General features: G+C 41.4%; 1 protein-coding gene across 7 annotated transcripts in view; it reads right to left on the reverse strand.

Annotated features, from left to right (window-relative positions):
• Positions 1 to 17,998, reverse strand: part of sema6e (sema domain, transmembrane domain (TM), and cytoplasmic domain, (semaphorin) 6E) — a 164,326-nt gene that overhangs the window by 12,354 nt on the left and 133,974 nt on the right. For 5 of the 7 annotated variants that reach the window (XM_039805603.1, XM_039805602.1, XM_039805605.1 and 2 more), the window contains 3 exons: positions 8,694 to 8,752; positions 8,153 to 8,203; positions 4,344 to 4,499 (listed from right to left, as the gene is read on the reverse strand). In XM_039805603.1, coding sequence (XP_039661537.1) covers positions 4,344 to 4,499; positions 8,153 to 8,203; positions 8,694 to 8,752 — 266 coding nt within the window. The remainder of the gene's footprint in view (positions 1 to 4,343; positions 4,500 to 8,152; positions 8,204 to 8,693; positions 8,753 to 17,998) is intronic. The other 2 variants (XM_039805607.1, XM_039805608.1) reach the window with 2 other exon arrangements.

Consider the following 17,998-nt stretch of genomic DNA (forward strand, 5'->3'; position numbering starts at 1 on the left):
TGATTGAACCGACAGCGTCACAGTCCCTGGCTGAAATAGATTGCGCTGCTGTTTCTATTACATCCTGCACCCCCTCCCCTCCCCTCCCCGCTGTTGTCCGACTCCCCGGCTCAGGCCCCTGCTGGTTATTTATTTGTTATGGGCTTTTTTCATTTGAGCTTGAGTAGCTCATCATTGCAGCCAGAGAGTCTGTCTGCGTGAATGGAAGCTCCGTTCCCTCGCTGAGGATTTATGGACTTGTGACATGGTGCTTGTGCTAGCAAGCAGCAAGGAGAGGACAAAACCCCGCTTAATGCCGCCTTGTCCTCCCTCAATCACATCCCAATGAACTGTATCTTCTTCCTAAACTTGCAGGGATATGCTCTAGTCCTCAGAAGGGGATAAAGCCCCAAACTGTCTCTCTTCTGCTCTGCAGCTCTTTTCGTTACGTGATCACTTGAGGGTCACAGAGAAGTTTTGTTGCACTTCCTGCCATGGTTATGTTAATCACTATGAGTGCGAGCTAACTGTCAAATTAAACATTTAAGAAATAATGAGACTCGGGCCTATAAAGATCAAGATGTAATTAAATATTCAAGAACTGGTTGGAGTTTTATAGGTCATGTCATTTATCGGGGTAGCTGGATGGTGTAATTGTTGAAGAGTTTATAACTTCAGGATTACAGGTCTGATGCCTTTAATAATGCGGGAATAGGAAGCTACAGCAAAAACAGAACTTTCAGAAAGAACCCTCAATCACTGCTTGTAGACCTCTAGTTATGTTATTTGACCTTTTCTGTGACTATTCTGCAAATGTAGATGAACAAGTTTGAGTTAAATTTAAAGCCAGGCTAGCAGCTAATTTGGCTGACATTTGTAAATACACATATCACCAACATCCAGCCCAACCATATAACCTTCAGAGCTGAAATTATTTGTCAATTCAATGTTTAAGTCTTTTTTTCCCCTAAGCCAAAATACCAAAAAGTTGATGATTCTGTATGAAATATGAAGATTTGCTGCTTTTCTTTGTCTTACATTATAGAAAATGTCAGCAACAGATATGTGCAATGAAAATACGTCACCTCCAACTCTGGACATTTTTCACTGTTCTCTGATGTCTAACAGATCAAACAATTTATTGACAAAGTAATTGGCAATATGTGGTGCAGGTCACTCCATATGTATACAGTGGTGCTCATAATTTTATGAACCCATGCTAAAGTTGACTAAAAAGAGGAATAAAAAAAAAATGCCTTAATTAAAAAAATTAGGAGAAATCCAACCTTTAAGGACATCAATATTCTTTGTGAATGAATAATGTATCGCACATAAATAAATATTCTTCCTTAAAATACAGGGGGCATAAGTATGTACACTCCTATGTTAAATTCCCATAGAGGCAGGCAGATTTTTATTTTTAAAAGGCCAGTTATTTCATGGATCCAGGATACTATGCATCCTGATAAAGTTCCCTTGGCCTTTGGAATTAAAATAGCCCCACATCATCACATAGCCTTCACCATACCTAAAGATTGGCATGGGGTACTTTCCATAAAATCATCTCTCAATGCAAATCAAACCAGCTATTAGGCTAACTGAAATAAAACCATGCCATTTTTAGTCAACTTTAGCATGGGTTCATAAACTTATGAGCACCACTGTAGATGGTAAATCCTTCAAAAACAATACCTAACATCCAATAGTGTTGCTTCTTTGATACATGTGTTTTTACAGGCCTCGACTGAACATTGGGTCAGCCTTTAGACTGTCCTGGGTTAAATGTCATCAGCTTGACAGACTGAGGGCAGCTAAATGGCTGGACAGCAAACGGGAAAAGTTTCTTTAAGATGGCACAGATTACTGCTCAAAGGTGGTAAAGGTGTCACTAAGAGTGAAGGGAGCGCGGCTAGATACGGTCATCCATACGCATGCCGCAATAACAATAGCTTAAAAAATGTGTATTTCTAATTTATGTGGTTACAGGGATTACATCTTGTGCATATATTATTAATTGTGTGTGTGTGTGTGTGTGTGTGATTGACCATGAGGACAACCACTGTGCAGTCGATAGTGTAGATCGTTTTCCCGTCATGTAGTCATTAATTTAATTAAATGCTTTTACACTTTTCTTGTACTTTAATGAAGCAGAGTGCCTTGATTTTTTGATGGAGTCCATTCCCTTTTTGTAGATAACCCTTGTTTAACTTTGTAAAATCAAGAATGGTACTTATTTATCTTAGAATGTAGACAGCAAGCTCAGGGAACATGTCTCACTTTATTTTTATTTTTTTTATTTTTTTTAAGAGCAAGAGATCAAAGAAAGAGATTTGGTTCAGTTAAAGCAGCTGAAAAGTTAACGTCAGGACATTGGCTCTCTGTACTTTCAAAGTCTGTGTTAGCTGCACAGGGGAATGACTTTTGCTACCTGGCTTGTCCTTTTTTTTTCTCCATGTGTAAGAAAACATTGAGGGAATATTTGTGCGTACTGACGACCTAAATAAAAGATGAGGAAAGGCCATGAGGGAGCAGTGTTGTGTTAGACTCAGGTTCTCTACTTGATTTGAGGAGTTAATTAGAGCCAGTGCTGTATTTATAACAAGTCATTCAATCTTTCCCATTCATGGCGGCTGCGTTGAGCACATCAAGATATTTGGCTGAAAATAACGGGACAAGAAGGTCCTCCTCTAATATTTGGGCCCGTACCGAACCATGTTTATCTCCGTTTAGTGAATGTACGCTGGTATTCAGTGATATTGAACACTTAACATTTCCATCCAACCACACAGGGCTTTTAAAGGTGCACTATGAGTTCCTGCATGGTTTCAGCGTGATTTCATTTTTGTCTCAAATCGTAGGCATCTCTCCTTGATCCGCTAGCTGCCTGCCCCCTGAATCCACTGTGAAAAAGCCCGGTCTCGGGAGACAACACAGGGGTCGTAAACGTCAAACAAACACTAGGGGCACAGGCTGTGCACCAAAATACAACAAACCACCTTCCAGTCAATTACCGACAAGATGGTTGGGGGAGGGGGTGGGGGTTAGTGCTCACTGTCCCCCCCCCCCCATTATGTGCATGCGCAATGTGTGGTTTGCATTCAGCTCTCCGTCTCACATCTGGGAAAGTCTCACATTGCCAGACGTGTACGTTCAAAGGTTGTTTTAGTCGTGCGACAGAAAACTCAGATTGGACAGAGTCTAGCTAGCTGTCTGGATTTACCCTGCAGATATCTGAGGAGCAGTTAACCATAGTCCTCAGAAATCCACCGGAGTTTAGAATTACAACACAAAGAAAGCGGAAGGTAACGGACATCCGAAAACGGACATCCGAAAAGAGTGTCATCCGGCAGAATTTTCGGTAGAACGAGAGAAATCCCGGAAGTGCAACATCGTGGATATAGACTACATCTGGGATGACAACAGAAACCCGCTGAGTTGCAACAAGGCAGAGAGGCTTATTTTTGTAAAGAAAAACATCTTCCTAAGAAGTAGGCTTTGAGGTACCGGTGACATTTTCTCTCTTTTTACGATACATATTTGGTAGAAGCCCACTGTATGGCAAGGCTTTCCTAAAAGGCCATTTCTTTGTTTAGTAAAGAAGCCCCATGTTCCAGGCTACTGTTAGTTTTGCTTAATGGAAACACAAGTGAAAGATATTTATGTTGGTATTCATTATTTATATTTGATTTTATATGTAATTGCTTGTCTAATCATTTTATGGGCTATAAGTTGTATAACAGCTAAAAAGTCTTTAGAAGTAGTTTCATGAATTTGTATTATTTAACTTGTCCTCAGTGTAATTAATGGCTGAACGACTTTAAAACGACAACAAACAAACCTCGGAATCGACTGACTGCCAAATTGTAAAACATCGGTATCGTCCCAGAATTTTACGATGGGTGAAGCCCTGGTTATTAAGAAAATCATTTAGCAATGCCTTCTGCCTTTCACTAAGAGGTTGGTTTAGGGAACTAGTGAGTTAAGTGTTAGTGAGCTAATGAAAGGGATATTTCACCCCGGGAGAATGTTTACACATATTGAATGGTGAGCTGCTTCCTGCTTTTACTGGTCAGGACTCATTTTCTCATCATCTATTAAACAGCATGCAGAATTTATTCATCGTTCAACCATGGATGGAGGACATACAGTCATTTTGGATTTGTCTCCACTGTCATTTTTACATGAGCAGTTTGAAATGAGTGCCATTGCTATGGAAACAGTGCAGCCATGTGTGCTGTTCTCCCAGAGTGAAACAATTTTTTTTGTTAGTGGTCAGTCTGGTTAGAAGCGTACGATGAGGCATTCGGGGCCCAGCAGTGCAATCCCCTGCAGGTTCACTGAGGACAGACATCCCTCCCCCTTACCCTCCATCTCCACACTGATTGGCTCCGAGTCAGGTGACCCATGTTCCCCTACAGGGGGAGGGCCATCAGGACCTGTACCTCTTTCAGGGTCACCTGCCTCCTTTGGGAATGCCGCCCCATGATAGGTTGTGCTGGCGCTTGTGGGTGTGGTCTTCCCTGTGGTTGTAACGAAGGGGGGGTTGGGGGAGGGGAGGAGGAGAGGTGGGGTGGGGGGGGGGGGAGGGCGACAGAGTGAGTGATTAGTGAAACGTGAATCAGCCTGGGGAATCAAGTTCAGAGAAATGAGGGTGAGTCCAGAGTGGAAAGACAACCGTCACCCGTTAACATAAAGACCCAGTGATGACAGTGAGCAACAGGATGAGCACACAGAGCAGAAGTTCACCTCCCCACAGATACACAACAAGTGCTGCAGTGGACTTTACCAGCTGCTTAATGCCCACGTGCATTCTCCCCAGGAAACTGTGATTTTGGCATTCCAACATTTGCAGTGACATATCCAGCATTCTCCAGAATATTTTCTTGCTATAGTCACACTCCAAAACAACTCATATCTTTTAAAGAAATACATCACTAGCACATTCTGTGACTGTTTAATCGTCATAACACAGCTATCTGGCAGTTTGTCAGAAGAGACTCAGTTTAGCAGAAGCTGACAGTAAATTAATAAAGTATATTCATTCTTGAATGGCTCTCATATTTTTACAAACCGCAGCCAAGGTTTTGGGCACTTTTATAATATTTAAATGTCATGATTTGACAGAAACATTTGTCAAACTTCAGTCTTGTGTTAATAAACCACCCAGTCATCCTGGTTCTTCAGCTTATTTTACAGAAAAATCTAAATTTCTGTTTTTTTTTAAACCGGTCTTGATCTCCGACCACCGTTAAAACTCCTCTGCGTCCGCTCTGCTAAGTGTTTTCACAGATAAGTTGAAATAGATACTGGTGGCTAGCTTTTCCACTACCTCACACGAGCTGAGCGGTTTCACAGAAAACTCCCGTCACCTTGAGGCAGAGCAGCAAACATTATGACGGCCACATTTGGAATTATTTCAAACATATGCCAAGATACACGCTGGGCATTGACTGCCACAGGCCTTGTACTATCAAACATATTTATGTTGATGACACACTCCACATCTTGATTGCATTATTAGCTCTCTGTTGTCCTTGAGGTCCGGTGAGCAGCATGCTGCTATTGGCTTGGGCTCCTGCACTAATAAGCCAGCCATAATGTTAGCATTCTGCAGAGCGCACACCCAGACTGGAGGAAAAAGGCTTGTTCTCTCTTTCTCACTGTGAGCCAGTTGACAGCGTTCACTCTGAATGAGGTGCCCCGTCAGTTTGCCATCTGCGCCGGGCAAATTAAAACTGTACACCAGGGGGTGTTTGGCCCTGGCACATCGGACAATAGCTCCAGGACTTCATTACTTCAATTTATAACAATTGTGTGCACGTAGGATACATTTTGTCCATTTTTACTGATGATAAAGTATAAGAAAAAAACACATTATACAACAGAGGAACATTTGATTACCTACACAGGCATGTGTTTGTCTCACGCTCTTCCCTATGCTGGTTGCGATTGTTTGGGCGACAGGAAAGTGGAAAACAATAAAATAAAATGCTTTCGACAGGGAACTGAGCCCCTGTGTGACAACTGCTTTTTGTGGCATATGGGGTGTTTTATTGCCTAGGAAAGCTGATAATTGATCTTCAGTGCAGAGACTTAAAAGGCTTTTTGTGTGAATCAGCTAGAAAAAAAAATGGACAGCAAAAAAACACACAACAGAGACAGAATCTGACTGCGTGTTGAGAACTTCAAACAGTGCAGTGAAGCATCAGGGCGATGAGAGCCCCGCAGGATTAAGCAGGAGGGTTGCTCATCAAGTCTTGCTACCGACTGAGTGGTAATTCCTCCAGCAGGGAGGCTTTACAGAGTACCTACTTTACAGAGGCACTATGGGACTGTGGAGGTCTGGGCCCGAAACCTCTGGCAGACAAAGTGGCCTCTGTTCTGAGAAAGACGCAGGATGGATGGTTCTGCTGAGCTGTAATGGCCGACATCTCCCAGCATGATGGGCTGCTCATTGCGGATACTAATCACAGAGTTGGATTAACCGCCGCCATTAGCTCCCCTGTGCCCCAATTTGTCCAGTGACAAAGATATCTGACTTTGAGCAAGTCTTAAAAAACTCCTCATAAAGTTGAGATGGGTGCTTTAGCGGTGTAGATAAAAATGAAAGAGGCAGGCCAACAGCATCTGATTGAAAATGACTGGTTTTGAACGTCAGAGTGTTAGAACACCACCTCCTAAATCTTTTCCGAAAGCTGGCCAGCTTGTCGGCATTTCTATTTCTATTACGGCCATGCCAGGGGCTGCGCGGTGCGGCCAGCGGGGGAGTAATGGGACGTGACAGGGATGATGATCCTTCTTGATGCAGGGCATTAGGCAGCCTAGCCAGCAAAGCTCCTGGTCCATCAATGGACTGATGCTTCAGACAATGGCTTCAATGTTAAAGCTGTCAGACTGGCTGAGGAGGAGAGGTGGCACCAGCCATTCAGCTGCCTCAATAACATATTCTGTGACTTCCCAAGTTGTAAAGTGTAGAAACATTTACTTTGTAGGCATATAGCTGAATACATCTGACCCTCCTCTCCAGTTAAAGTGATGGTTCGGAGTAATTCACCCTAGGGTCCTTTGCACCATGACCTTGAGCCAAACACCCCCCCCAGAAGCTTTTTTCACCTGGGTCGAACATTGGGAGAGTTAGCTAGAGTAACGTTATCAGCTGAAAAGCTTAGCGCAGGGGCTAACGGACCCACGTTTGTATCTTGTAAGTTACCCCACTAATAATGCCCGAAATGATAGCAAACGTCTACAAGTAGTATAAATAGGTTATGCTCTCATAAAACGATGGATTGGAAAGTTTGTAAGTACACCAGAAGTTTATGAACACTTGCCTGCTCTCTTCAGCTCTCTGCTGCTGCTGCTACCTGCAGTTAGACGAGTGCTTAGGGCCGTCTATAAATTACTACACCGAAAATAGATACAACAAAAATATGTATTAATTTAATGATTAAATAACGTAATGTCTCCAAACTTACCTCAATTATTACTTGTCTCCTGCTAGTTATACTGCAGCACTTACTTTAAAAAAATTAAAATTAATAAATATTTTTGTTGCATCTCTTTTCGGTTTTGTAATTTGTAGACGGCCCTAAGCACTCGTCTCACAGCAGCAACAACAACAACAACAGCAGAAGCCAGCAGGCAAGTGTTATTTACATAAACTTCTGGTGTACTTACAAACTTTCCAATCCATCGTTTTGGATCCGTTAGCCCCTGCGCTAAGCTATTCAGCAGCTAACGCTACTCTACCTAACTCTCCCAATGTTCGACCCAGGTGAAAAAAGCTTCTGGGGGGGTGTTTGGCTCGAGGTCATGGTGCAAAGGACCCTAGGGTGAATTACTCCGAACCATCACTTTAACAGTGAGTGAGTAGGTCGAGGTTCAATGTGCTGTTCAAGGATATCTAAAAACATTTTTTTTAACATGGGTATTGTTTTTTTTTTTTTATCATTTTGGCCATCACTTTTATTGTGATGTTTTACTCACCAACTTCGCCAGCAAAAGTATCAAGCCGGGCAGGAATACAAGCAATCAGACAGGTTGTAAACAAACCTCCAATTTTACCAAATGTGTTTGGGAATAAAACAAGTGAACTGAGCTCAGTTTGCTAGCGTTTCGTCTGTTAGCGCTCAGTGGTGACCAGCTAAATGAAAAATTAAAGACATGATCCACTGACCATACGCTGAATCCAGAGCCGGGTTTTGCTTGCGAGTGGTCGCCAGGACATCTGGAGAAAGACAAAAAGAAATTCAAAAGGACATCAGTGTGTGTGGTGTGATTGGTTGAGATTCCTGGCTTCTGGGCTCCAATTCATTCACTTCAAATGGGAAACATGTAATGTTGAATCGGTCCTGCTTGTGCTTCTGATCACATCCCAGACACACGCAAAAGAGCCATAACAACCCACTTTGTCTTATATAAAAACACTTCTATGAGCAAATGCTTAATTAACACAGAAAGATTGAGAACAGTATTCCAGCAGGGATTGCGAACGGGGGCGAACAAACTACTCTTCAATCTCCTTCAACATGAACTGAATTGCTGCCCTCGTTGAAATAAATACTTCGTAATGCTCCATTATAATTTGTTGATTCCGCAGTCACTTGTGCCTGCTGTCGCTCTGCCATCAAGATCTAATACCGGTCAATAGTTGCCGTTTTTTCCTCTGTGTCTTCATTGCTTTTGTAAAATCACTGAGAATAAATACATGTTCCTACCGTGGCAAGTATCAGCATGCTGACGGTAACCGCTCTCCACATCCTGTTCAAAGCCGCCTCTGAAGACAAAGAAACAAAGACAGACACACACACAACAAAGAGACACATCAGTGAATTTGCATCAATCCATTTTTACCATCCATTTTCCTAACTGTCCATTTCAAACAAAGCACCTCTTGAGTCTTCCCTAAATTGGTTTTGTTGATGAGGAGGTGCTTGGAGACAGGGAGGTAAGTGCACCGTAACAAAATGTAATTTGTTTTGTGTCTGGCTGAGGTCAGAGTGTCTGTGCCTCGTATTTTGTTGTTGGGACACAGTAGTGGCCGGACTTGAAGGGAAAATCCACCCTTGGATCTTTAACAAGGTTGTGTATTATCAATTTTGTTGCGTTCAGCAGATTCCAGGAGTTAGTTTGTGATGAAAAGTTGTAATTTACTTTTGTGTGCCCTCACTTTCCCTCAAACTGCCTCCTAACACGTTCTGTAGCTGCACTGTGTTTTAGTCAACCGAAGCTACTGCTGGTGAAATTGGTGCCTTGAGTTTGCCTGCTCTGCAATAAATGTCTCACTGTATTATTGTTGAATGTCAGTGAAAAACAGGCTGGAGGGAAGTGTGTTGATTTAGAGCGACTGATACCAAAACCTGTCATTTACCACTGATGTTTTTGTGGGAACACTTTCTGCTGTTGAACCTCCCACATTGCTAATGGCATGGGAAACATATATATTTTGACTATAATTTGACCAGCTTTCTGCAGGAACAAGAAAAATACACACAAAAAAAAGTAACTTAGAGATGGAAGTGTTTATCAAAGCTGTGTGCTTGTGTGGATTTTTGTGGGGAAAAGGACAAGGTGTGTCGATTTGTATTGTTGAAAACACTTTTCACTACCTGTTGTTACCATCTATGCAAGAACATAGTGACAAAATAATGAATTAATTTAGATTGGTAGATTAATTGGGGCTTGTTGTCCCCTACGTGTTATGCATTGATTGAGGAGTTGCCCTTTTTAACCACATCTGTGTAAATTCGCTGTACTTGAAAACAGAGCCACATTTGAGCAAAAAGGGACAAAAAAAAAAAGCTCAATCCTGTCAAATGAATCCTTCAAAAATGTTTTTATTGTGCAATTTCTGCTATTCTGAACTTGCTGCTGTACAATCCAAATCCTCAGAGTTCAGCTTTTGAACCAATTCTCCAAACCGACAAGAAACCCAATCTGACAATTATTGATTTTCTGCTGCTCTGATGAAAATGTGCCTACGATTGATACGCTCCTCTGCCTCCAATAGACGCAACATCTTTCACCCTCGAGTCGATCAGAAATCAAAGGCTCATCCAGACTCATCCAGACGCATCCATTCGACGGTTGAGTAACGGGATTGGGCCGATGCACGGTGGAGCGGAAGCTCCTCCAGCTGAGTGGCGCTCCTCATGGACGCCAACAATCTTCCCACACGTAATGAACCAAATAAAACAGACACGGGCTCATATACTGCACTAGCACAAGAGTAATGATCCAGTATTCACACCGAAACACTTTGTACAAGCATGCATGCACGCCTACTCTATAACAAACCAATTAGTTCCTTATATAACCTAAACACAAACCTTCATCTCACAGATTACATGCAGACACAGTCTTCCAGCACCTGTCTATAATTAGCAAGCACACTTCTCTCACACACACACACATCCTACACGGACACAATACATGATCGTGTACATACATTTTTAGATTGCTTTGGAGAGACTCACAGTCCTCAAGACATACATACTTCTCAGTCAGCTCCTGAGAGAAACAACAGATGTCTAAATTGGAGGCAGTGAACAGCCAGAAAGTGAAAACACTAACCTGTGCTAGAGGGAGAAAAATCAGCTCAAAGAATTAATCACCTCAATTTCTTCAGTGTGTGTTAAAGCAGCTACTCGGCTGTCAACTGTCAGGTTTAGAGATGTGCGTTTGCAAAACCTGCTGTGAGGAGGCCCCTTAAAGCATGGATACACACCTGGTGCACTAAAATACACCCTCTCTTCCTCACTAAAAACCCCGGCTCTCTTATAGTATCTTCCTTTACGTTTCCCGAAGAGGGAGTTATACGACCTAAGACAGCAGGTGATGATCAAACCAAAGAATGCCAGGCTGCTGCTTAGTTTTCGTGTGAAGAATGAAGAAGTCTGGGAGAGAAAAAAATAAATAAATGAAAAAGCTTAAGAGCAGTTGGTGTTTGACGTCATACCATAAATGGTGCGATCATATCTACAGCGGTTTTCTTTGGTATGATTCATAGTGAAAAGTTTTCTTGAGTTTATATTTGAGTTGTTTAAAGCAGTAGCAACCTTTTTGGCTTGGGACCCCTTAGAATAAAGCGTTTGTCTACTCTACAGTTGCAAGTGTAAAGGTTGTGACCACTTCACCAAAGAGTGATTATTTCCTCTCATTTTGTTTGATCGAATACTTTTTACTATCAACAATTGCCATGAAGAAGCTAAAACCAACAATAAATTCAACCTAACAATTGTCTGTGTAGCCAAAGCCTGGTATAGATTAATTATTTCATGTCATTCAATTCCTCTCTTGTATAGAAACTATTCAAAACACATAAGAAAGTCACTGTAGGTTTGCCATCATCTACCTGTATGTATGTGTATTTATCAGCAAAACGGTATTGCATACAAGTTGAGCTGAGTTGTAAAAGTTGCTGCAGACTCAACGTATGATGGAGATATTGCAGCACCCTCCTCTGCTTCTTCTACTCGGCGGTCGGTGGTGTAAGTCACCGCAACGTCCCCCATTTCAGTCAAAACCGAGGCTCTTGTTGCACATCACCCTGCTCCCCATCACTATACCGACTGATAGAAATGTCCACATGAATCAGAGGACACAACTTTAAAAGAAAACAAAAGCCATCCGAGTTGGAAAGCAGCAATAAAATGCCATGACCCATCAGAGTTACCGGTGCTGGATTTAAGTATGTGATTGTAGCATTTCCTTTTGACTATATTCACAAAAAGGTAGAAAAAACAAGCAGAAATTCCATTTGATTTCTCCAAACTCTCAGAATTTGACTTAAACAACATCCACATCATCTTCATGTAAACAACGCGTGTTGCACTGGCTGACCTAGTCCTTCACTGGGATCGACACAGAGATCAAAGTTCATTCCTCTCAGCTCGTCAAACTGCCAGAGGGCTGTGAACATTGAAGCATGTGCTCCAGCATGCCAACGTGGACCTGCTCCCAGATCAACAATGCTCAACACATTTCTGCGCGGTGGTGGGCTTTACACTGTGAATAAGAGCGGACCGAAGTTTGTATACAGAGTTTTGTAACTAGTAGGCTGACAGGTCACCTTTACGTTTGAAAGGACATGCCAGACTTGTCGGCATTCTTCACCATAATTGACCTTCTCTGGCGTTTATGCACGTGAATAAACATGAACGCGACCATCAGCCTAAAATTCATTTTGTTCTGCTCGGCTTTCCACACATAAGGAACTGCTGGCTGTCAGATACCAACATCTGTCTGCTTATTCCCCATAAACCCTTTCTGTCTGGGTTCATGCCCTGTAGCCGGCTCTGTTACACTATGTACAAATAGTTACATTTTCAGTTGCTGTCCAGTAATGCTACTATCTGAGTATTAAAGGCCTTGTTCTCATTGGCCAAACAAAAACTGGATGTCTTTCCACCTGGTTTGGTAGTTTTAGTGTGTGAATATATTTGTATAGTATTGTATATAATATCTGGGCATTGATAATGAAATGCACTCAGCGGCTCAATGTTGATTTCATTTAGCAAAGAAATATTTTTTGCCGGTAGGCCTTGGACTGTAATGAATGCAGCGTTGACTCAACCTTTGACAACAAGCCGAATAGATGCATTCACTTAAGGTGAGTATCTGCAGAACAAATTAACACCTGCAGATGAGAGTCCATAAACAAGATAAAATGCAGGCACAAAATAATGACTTCACATGTAGCCTCCCCAACTACACGAAGAATTACATGAATACAGATTTGTTTCTCAATCTAAAAACATGAAAGTGGCTCGAAATGATTTGTCGCTGATCTGCAGAATGAAATCAATGAATGACCCTCATGAACAAAACATGATGATGATTTCATTTATCTATCACTTTTCAAAGACAAGATACAAAGTGCTTTGCAAAAGATGTAAAATAGGGGAGATAAATCCCACATGTCACACACAGCTGTTTATTTCCTACAGGCAAGGACACTCAAGGCACAGGCCCATAATTAGGATTTGGCATCATGACGGATTGGACCAAATCCTACATTTGTAATGTTTAATGCCTTTGGAACATGTCTGTCGGACTGTCCGCCGTTCTCATTATTAAGATTATGTGAAACATGTTTGATATTTGCAAATGGAATCCGGACAGCTGACATTATGCAGCTAGAGAAACTTGCTTAAGAAAAACGACCATAAACAGCGACAAAAGGGTAAAATACTCTGTGCTGTGAGTGAGTGCCACTTTATAATCTTATTGAGTAGGTGTCAGTTCAGAGCCACAAATCAGCTGAAGTTCACGCGCGTCAACTTGGCGGGAAACGTCCCAGTCCAGTTTCCCTGCGCTGACACGCATCAACTCTCCTGAAAGGATGCAAGTTGATCACATTTGTTCATCATTCGGTGGATTTGTGCCAATCGATCGACACAGGTCGGCATGATGAGTTGGTGAATATGAGAATACATATCATTTGTATGATATATTCTATATTGTTCTTATTGTCAACAAATCCCATGAAAAGACCAAAACCAGCAATGGCCCAATACTACTAATAAGTACTGTTTGAAAAGCCTGATACGTCTTATGAAATTTATTTTTGATCGTCGTGATGCTATCACATCTAATGCATGGCTGATAATGTTCTCCATCAAATGCACTATACCTGCTGTTTGAGGAACAGACAGGAGAGAAGTCAGAAAACACACTGCTGGTTTTGGTCTTTTCAAGGGATTTTCTTTTGGCATATCCTTAAAGGGGTTTCATCTGCACTACGCAGCTGATCCAGTTCCAGGATCCTTAGCCATCCTCTGTCCTTGGCCGTCTTTTGTTTTGGCATTGTGCTTCGGCGAGAGTGATTATGTCAAATGCATTATGGATGACACACAAACTGAAACACCCTGAAACAGTATGACGTTGAGCCGTCTGGCCACACAATCTTTCAAATGTGCATCACAAAGAGACCGAAAGAGAAAGAGGGGCGGAATCCTCTGTCTTCTCCCTCTCCTATCCCCTGGATCAGCCACAAATCAGTCATTAAAATGTATGCCACCTCTGGATGAGAAAGGACTGGAGGAGGAAAAGAGACTGATCGCGCATGAAAGAGTGATGTGAGAGAGGAGACGGTGAGAAAGAGACAGGGAGAGGAGGAGGTCCCGGGAGGAGGATGACTTTTGAGCCGCTTCATCATAAACTCTGGTCAGGTTTCTTTCTGCTGCCTGATTCACATCAGTTCATCCTTCTCTCGTCCCATCACCATCCCTTTATCATCTTCATTGCCTTTCTCCTCTTTCACTATCCACTCTTCACCTTTTTCAAGGATATATACGCATGCATATATATACGCATGCATATATACGCATGCATATATATATATATATATATATATATGCATGCATATATACGCATGCATATATATATATATATATATATATATATATATATATATATATATATATATATGTCATATATACGCATGCATATATATATATATATATATATATATATATATATATATATATATATATATATATATATATATATATATATATATATATATATATATAAACGTATATAAAGATATCACATTAAAGTCTGATGTTACTTTAGAGCCTCAAAGACAGCCTGAGCAGAAGCTTTCTTTTCTTGAATAGAAAGACCTAAATGAAAAACAGATGTTGTGCACTTTGGAATCAGACTTATGAAACTCACTCTCCCTCCCCTCCCACTTTTTCATTCCTTGTCCCTTTTGTCTTTCCTTCATTTTTCCCTACTTTAATATCTCTCTCTCTCTCTCTCTCTCTCTATGTTTTGGCCGATCTCTCTCACGTTCTGGTCCATTGCAGCTCCGTCCTGCACGCTAAACGCGACTCATAAATCAAAACCTCAGCGAGCAGCTTGGAGCACCTCGCCAGTGTGAAGCCACATCGGCACTTCCTCCCTCTCCGTCGCAAGCACATCTTACTGTACTTGCGAGGACTTTCCAGTACTAACCTCAAACCACAGACCTAACCCTAATCTTAATTACAACCTAACTTGGCTTAATGCAAATCAGAAACTCACTCCTGAAAATTACAAAAAATAAAAACTACTTTTTCATCTTGCTTGCCAACTATTCATGCTTACGTAAATGATACATACATTTTTAATAGTAATTAAATAAAAAAAAAAAATTTCATTCAAAATCTCATTTCTTTTACCTCCTTAAAAGCAGTGCATCTTCAATTATTATCTCAGTGCGTACCAGGAGGCATAAACAAAAGTTCAAACGCACACAACTTTTACAGATTTCTAACAAATTAAAAAAGGGTCTTACTACTGGATATCCTGCTTGTTTTGAATTAATTAAATGCCCTCTGTCTTCACATTATTTCATCTCAACAGGAAGTAGATCATCCAATTAACCACTTAAACTCAACCACAAAACTACTTCTAATATCCACAAGAAAGAGAATAAGCATATTTCCCAAAATATGGAACTTTTGCTTTAAAAGAAGTAAAGGAAGCATCAGGATCAAGAGGTTAAAAGTACCAAAAATTATCTCTGAAAGGTTTGTTAATTGCTGCTTCGTAGAAACCCAGCGTCACCGCAAAGAAAATGTGTCAAAATAAATCAAAATGTCCATAGAAACTTTTCAAACCACTCCTGCAGCACAATCCATTTCTCTGCTGTTAATCCATATGTCCAGTTTGTTCCAAACACTCAGTTTCTCCATTACTACATACCTACTTATATGCCTGAAGGCCCACCAGGAAAGCTTTTTTTTGGGGACATACAGAACGTTTGAATGAACAGAGAACTGGTACACGGACATATGAATGAACAGAGAACTGGTACACGGACATATGAATGAACAGAGAACTGGTACACGGACATATGAATGAACAGAGAAATGGTACACGGACATATGAATGAACAGAGAAATGGTACACGGACATATGAATGAACAGAGAAATGGTACACGGACATATGAATGAACAGAGTACTGGTACACGGACATATGAATGAACAGAGAAATGGTACACGGACATATGAATGAACAGAGAAATGGTACACGGACATATGAATGAACAGAGAAATGGTACACGGACATATGAATGAACAGAGAAATGGTACACGGACATATGAATGAACAGAGAAATGGTACACGGACATATGAATGAACAGAGAAATGGTACACGGACATATGAATGAACAGAGAAATGGTACACGAGTGGTTTGAGGAGTTTCAATGGATGCGTTTCTTTGCCGTGCCTCTGGGTCACACTGCAGAACGCTCTATCTGCTGTGAATGCAAGCTGACTACATCTGCTGTCCTTCACCACGTTACAGAGACACTTTTTACGTTTGTAGGAGTGTTTGACACTCAAAGATAGATTATCAGTGGTGCCTTGAAAACAGTTTCTTTGTCTTAGTTAAAGATGCATTTTGTTTGTTTGTTTGACTTTATTGATAATACAGCTGAAGATTGACAGGGGCCGCGGGTTGGAGTCGAACCCGGGCCGCTGCGGTCAGGACATTAGCCGTTGTATTTTGGTCGTGCACTCTTGTTGCTCATAGTTAGATGAGAAGATACATACCACTCTTATGTGTGTACGCTTAATATTAACCTGAAATCAGGCTAGCTTAACACAAAAGGCTGGAAGCAGCTAGCCCAGCTCTGTATGAAGATTACACAATCTGCCTACCAGCACCTCTAAAGCTCACTGATTAACACGTTATATCTTGATTATTTAATACAATTAAAGTCTTGTTGTCACTGTGAGACTGCTCTCAGTCTTTATACTAAGGTAAGCTAACCATTTGCTGGAAACAGCTGGTTAGACAAGTCTTCAGGAAGTCACTGTGGAGTAGGAATCCAGCAGCTTTGAAATACACCAACAAAAGTCTATGATGGTCGATATATGTACAAGAAACCAAATATTATACTGTCAAATACACAAATATAGGAGGGCACACAGAAACATGCATCTAAAAGAAGGGGAAGAAATCCCATTAGCCTCTGTCCGTGTGAGGGCAGGGAAAGTAATGCGTCTGGGTGGCCAAGCAGACTATATGCAATAATTCCAGGTCTGCACATTTTCAGCCGTCAAAATAATCTATTGGAAGCCAGTCAACAGTGGAAGTGGCGCTCTGTGTGTGTGTGTGTGTGAGTGTGTGTGTGTGTGTGTGTGTGTGTGTGTGTGTGTGTGTGTGTGTGTGTGTGTGTGTGTGTGTGTGTGTGTGTGTGTGTGTGTGTGTGTGTGTGTGTGTGTGTTACAGAGGGGGAAGGTGAGTGTAGTGGGACGTCAAAACTACAGAAAACTCCATACACAGTTTACAACCAATGTACGTACTGCAGAGGTAAGAGAGACAACAGCCAGCGTGGTGATTTAAGAACAGGTTGGCCATCAACCACACAGGGACGCACAAAGTCCTTGACTGTCAGGAGGCACCCAGGAGGAGAAAATAGTACCTTTAACTGCCTCTACTGTTTCTTCTCCTCCTCCTCTACCCTTTACTGCATCCATCTGTCTGTCTACCTATTCATCCATCCATCTGTCCATCCAACAACCCATTCATCTTTCCTCCCCATTTTGCCAGACGGTGAGGTACACCGCTGCATGATTGAAACGCATGCAGCCAAACATCGCTTTTTATGACACAGGCTTTGAAACAGGGAAGAAGAGAGAGATCTGCTCCGTAAATTGTGCTAAAACCTACAAGAAATTGCTGGATGAATTTAAAACAAACGAAAGGAAATCATTTCCAACATTCTTTTGTTAAACAAATTGAACAGCAGCGATCTGCTCTGTGAATTGTGCTCTCTCAATTTAAATTTTGGTTTCATGACACCACCCTTTTCCTGTGCATTAATCAGAATGCTGTTTCGGTCTACGCAGACTGAGACATTGTTTGCAAATAACCAATGAAATCATTCTATTCTAAACTGTACAACTGTCCCTGCCTTTTTGATCCGTTTCCCTTATTTTTTATTAAAAACTGTTTCGCAATATACAGCGGGGAAAATAAGTATTGAACGCGCCAACATTTTTCTCAGTAAAGATACTTCTG

The sequence above is a fragment of the Perca fluviatilis genome, chromosome 7, assembly GCF_010015445.1.
Source record: "Perca fluviatilis chromosome 7, GENO_Pfluv_1.0, whole genome shotgun sequence".
In the NCBI taxonomy this organism is placed as follows: domain Eukaryota; kingdom Metazoa; phylum Chordata; class Actinopteri; order Perciformes; family Percidae; genus Perca; species Perca fluviatilis.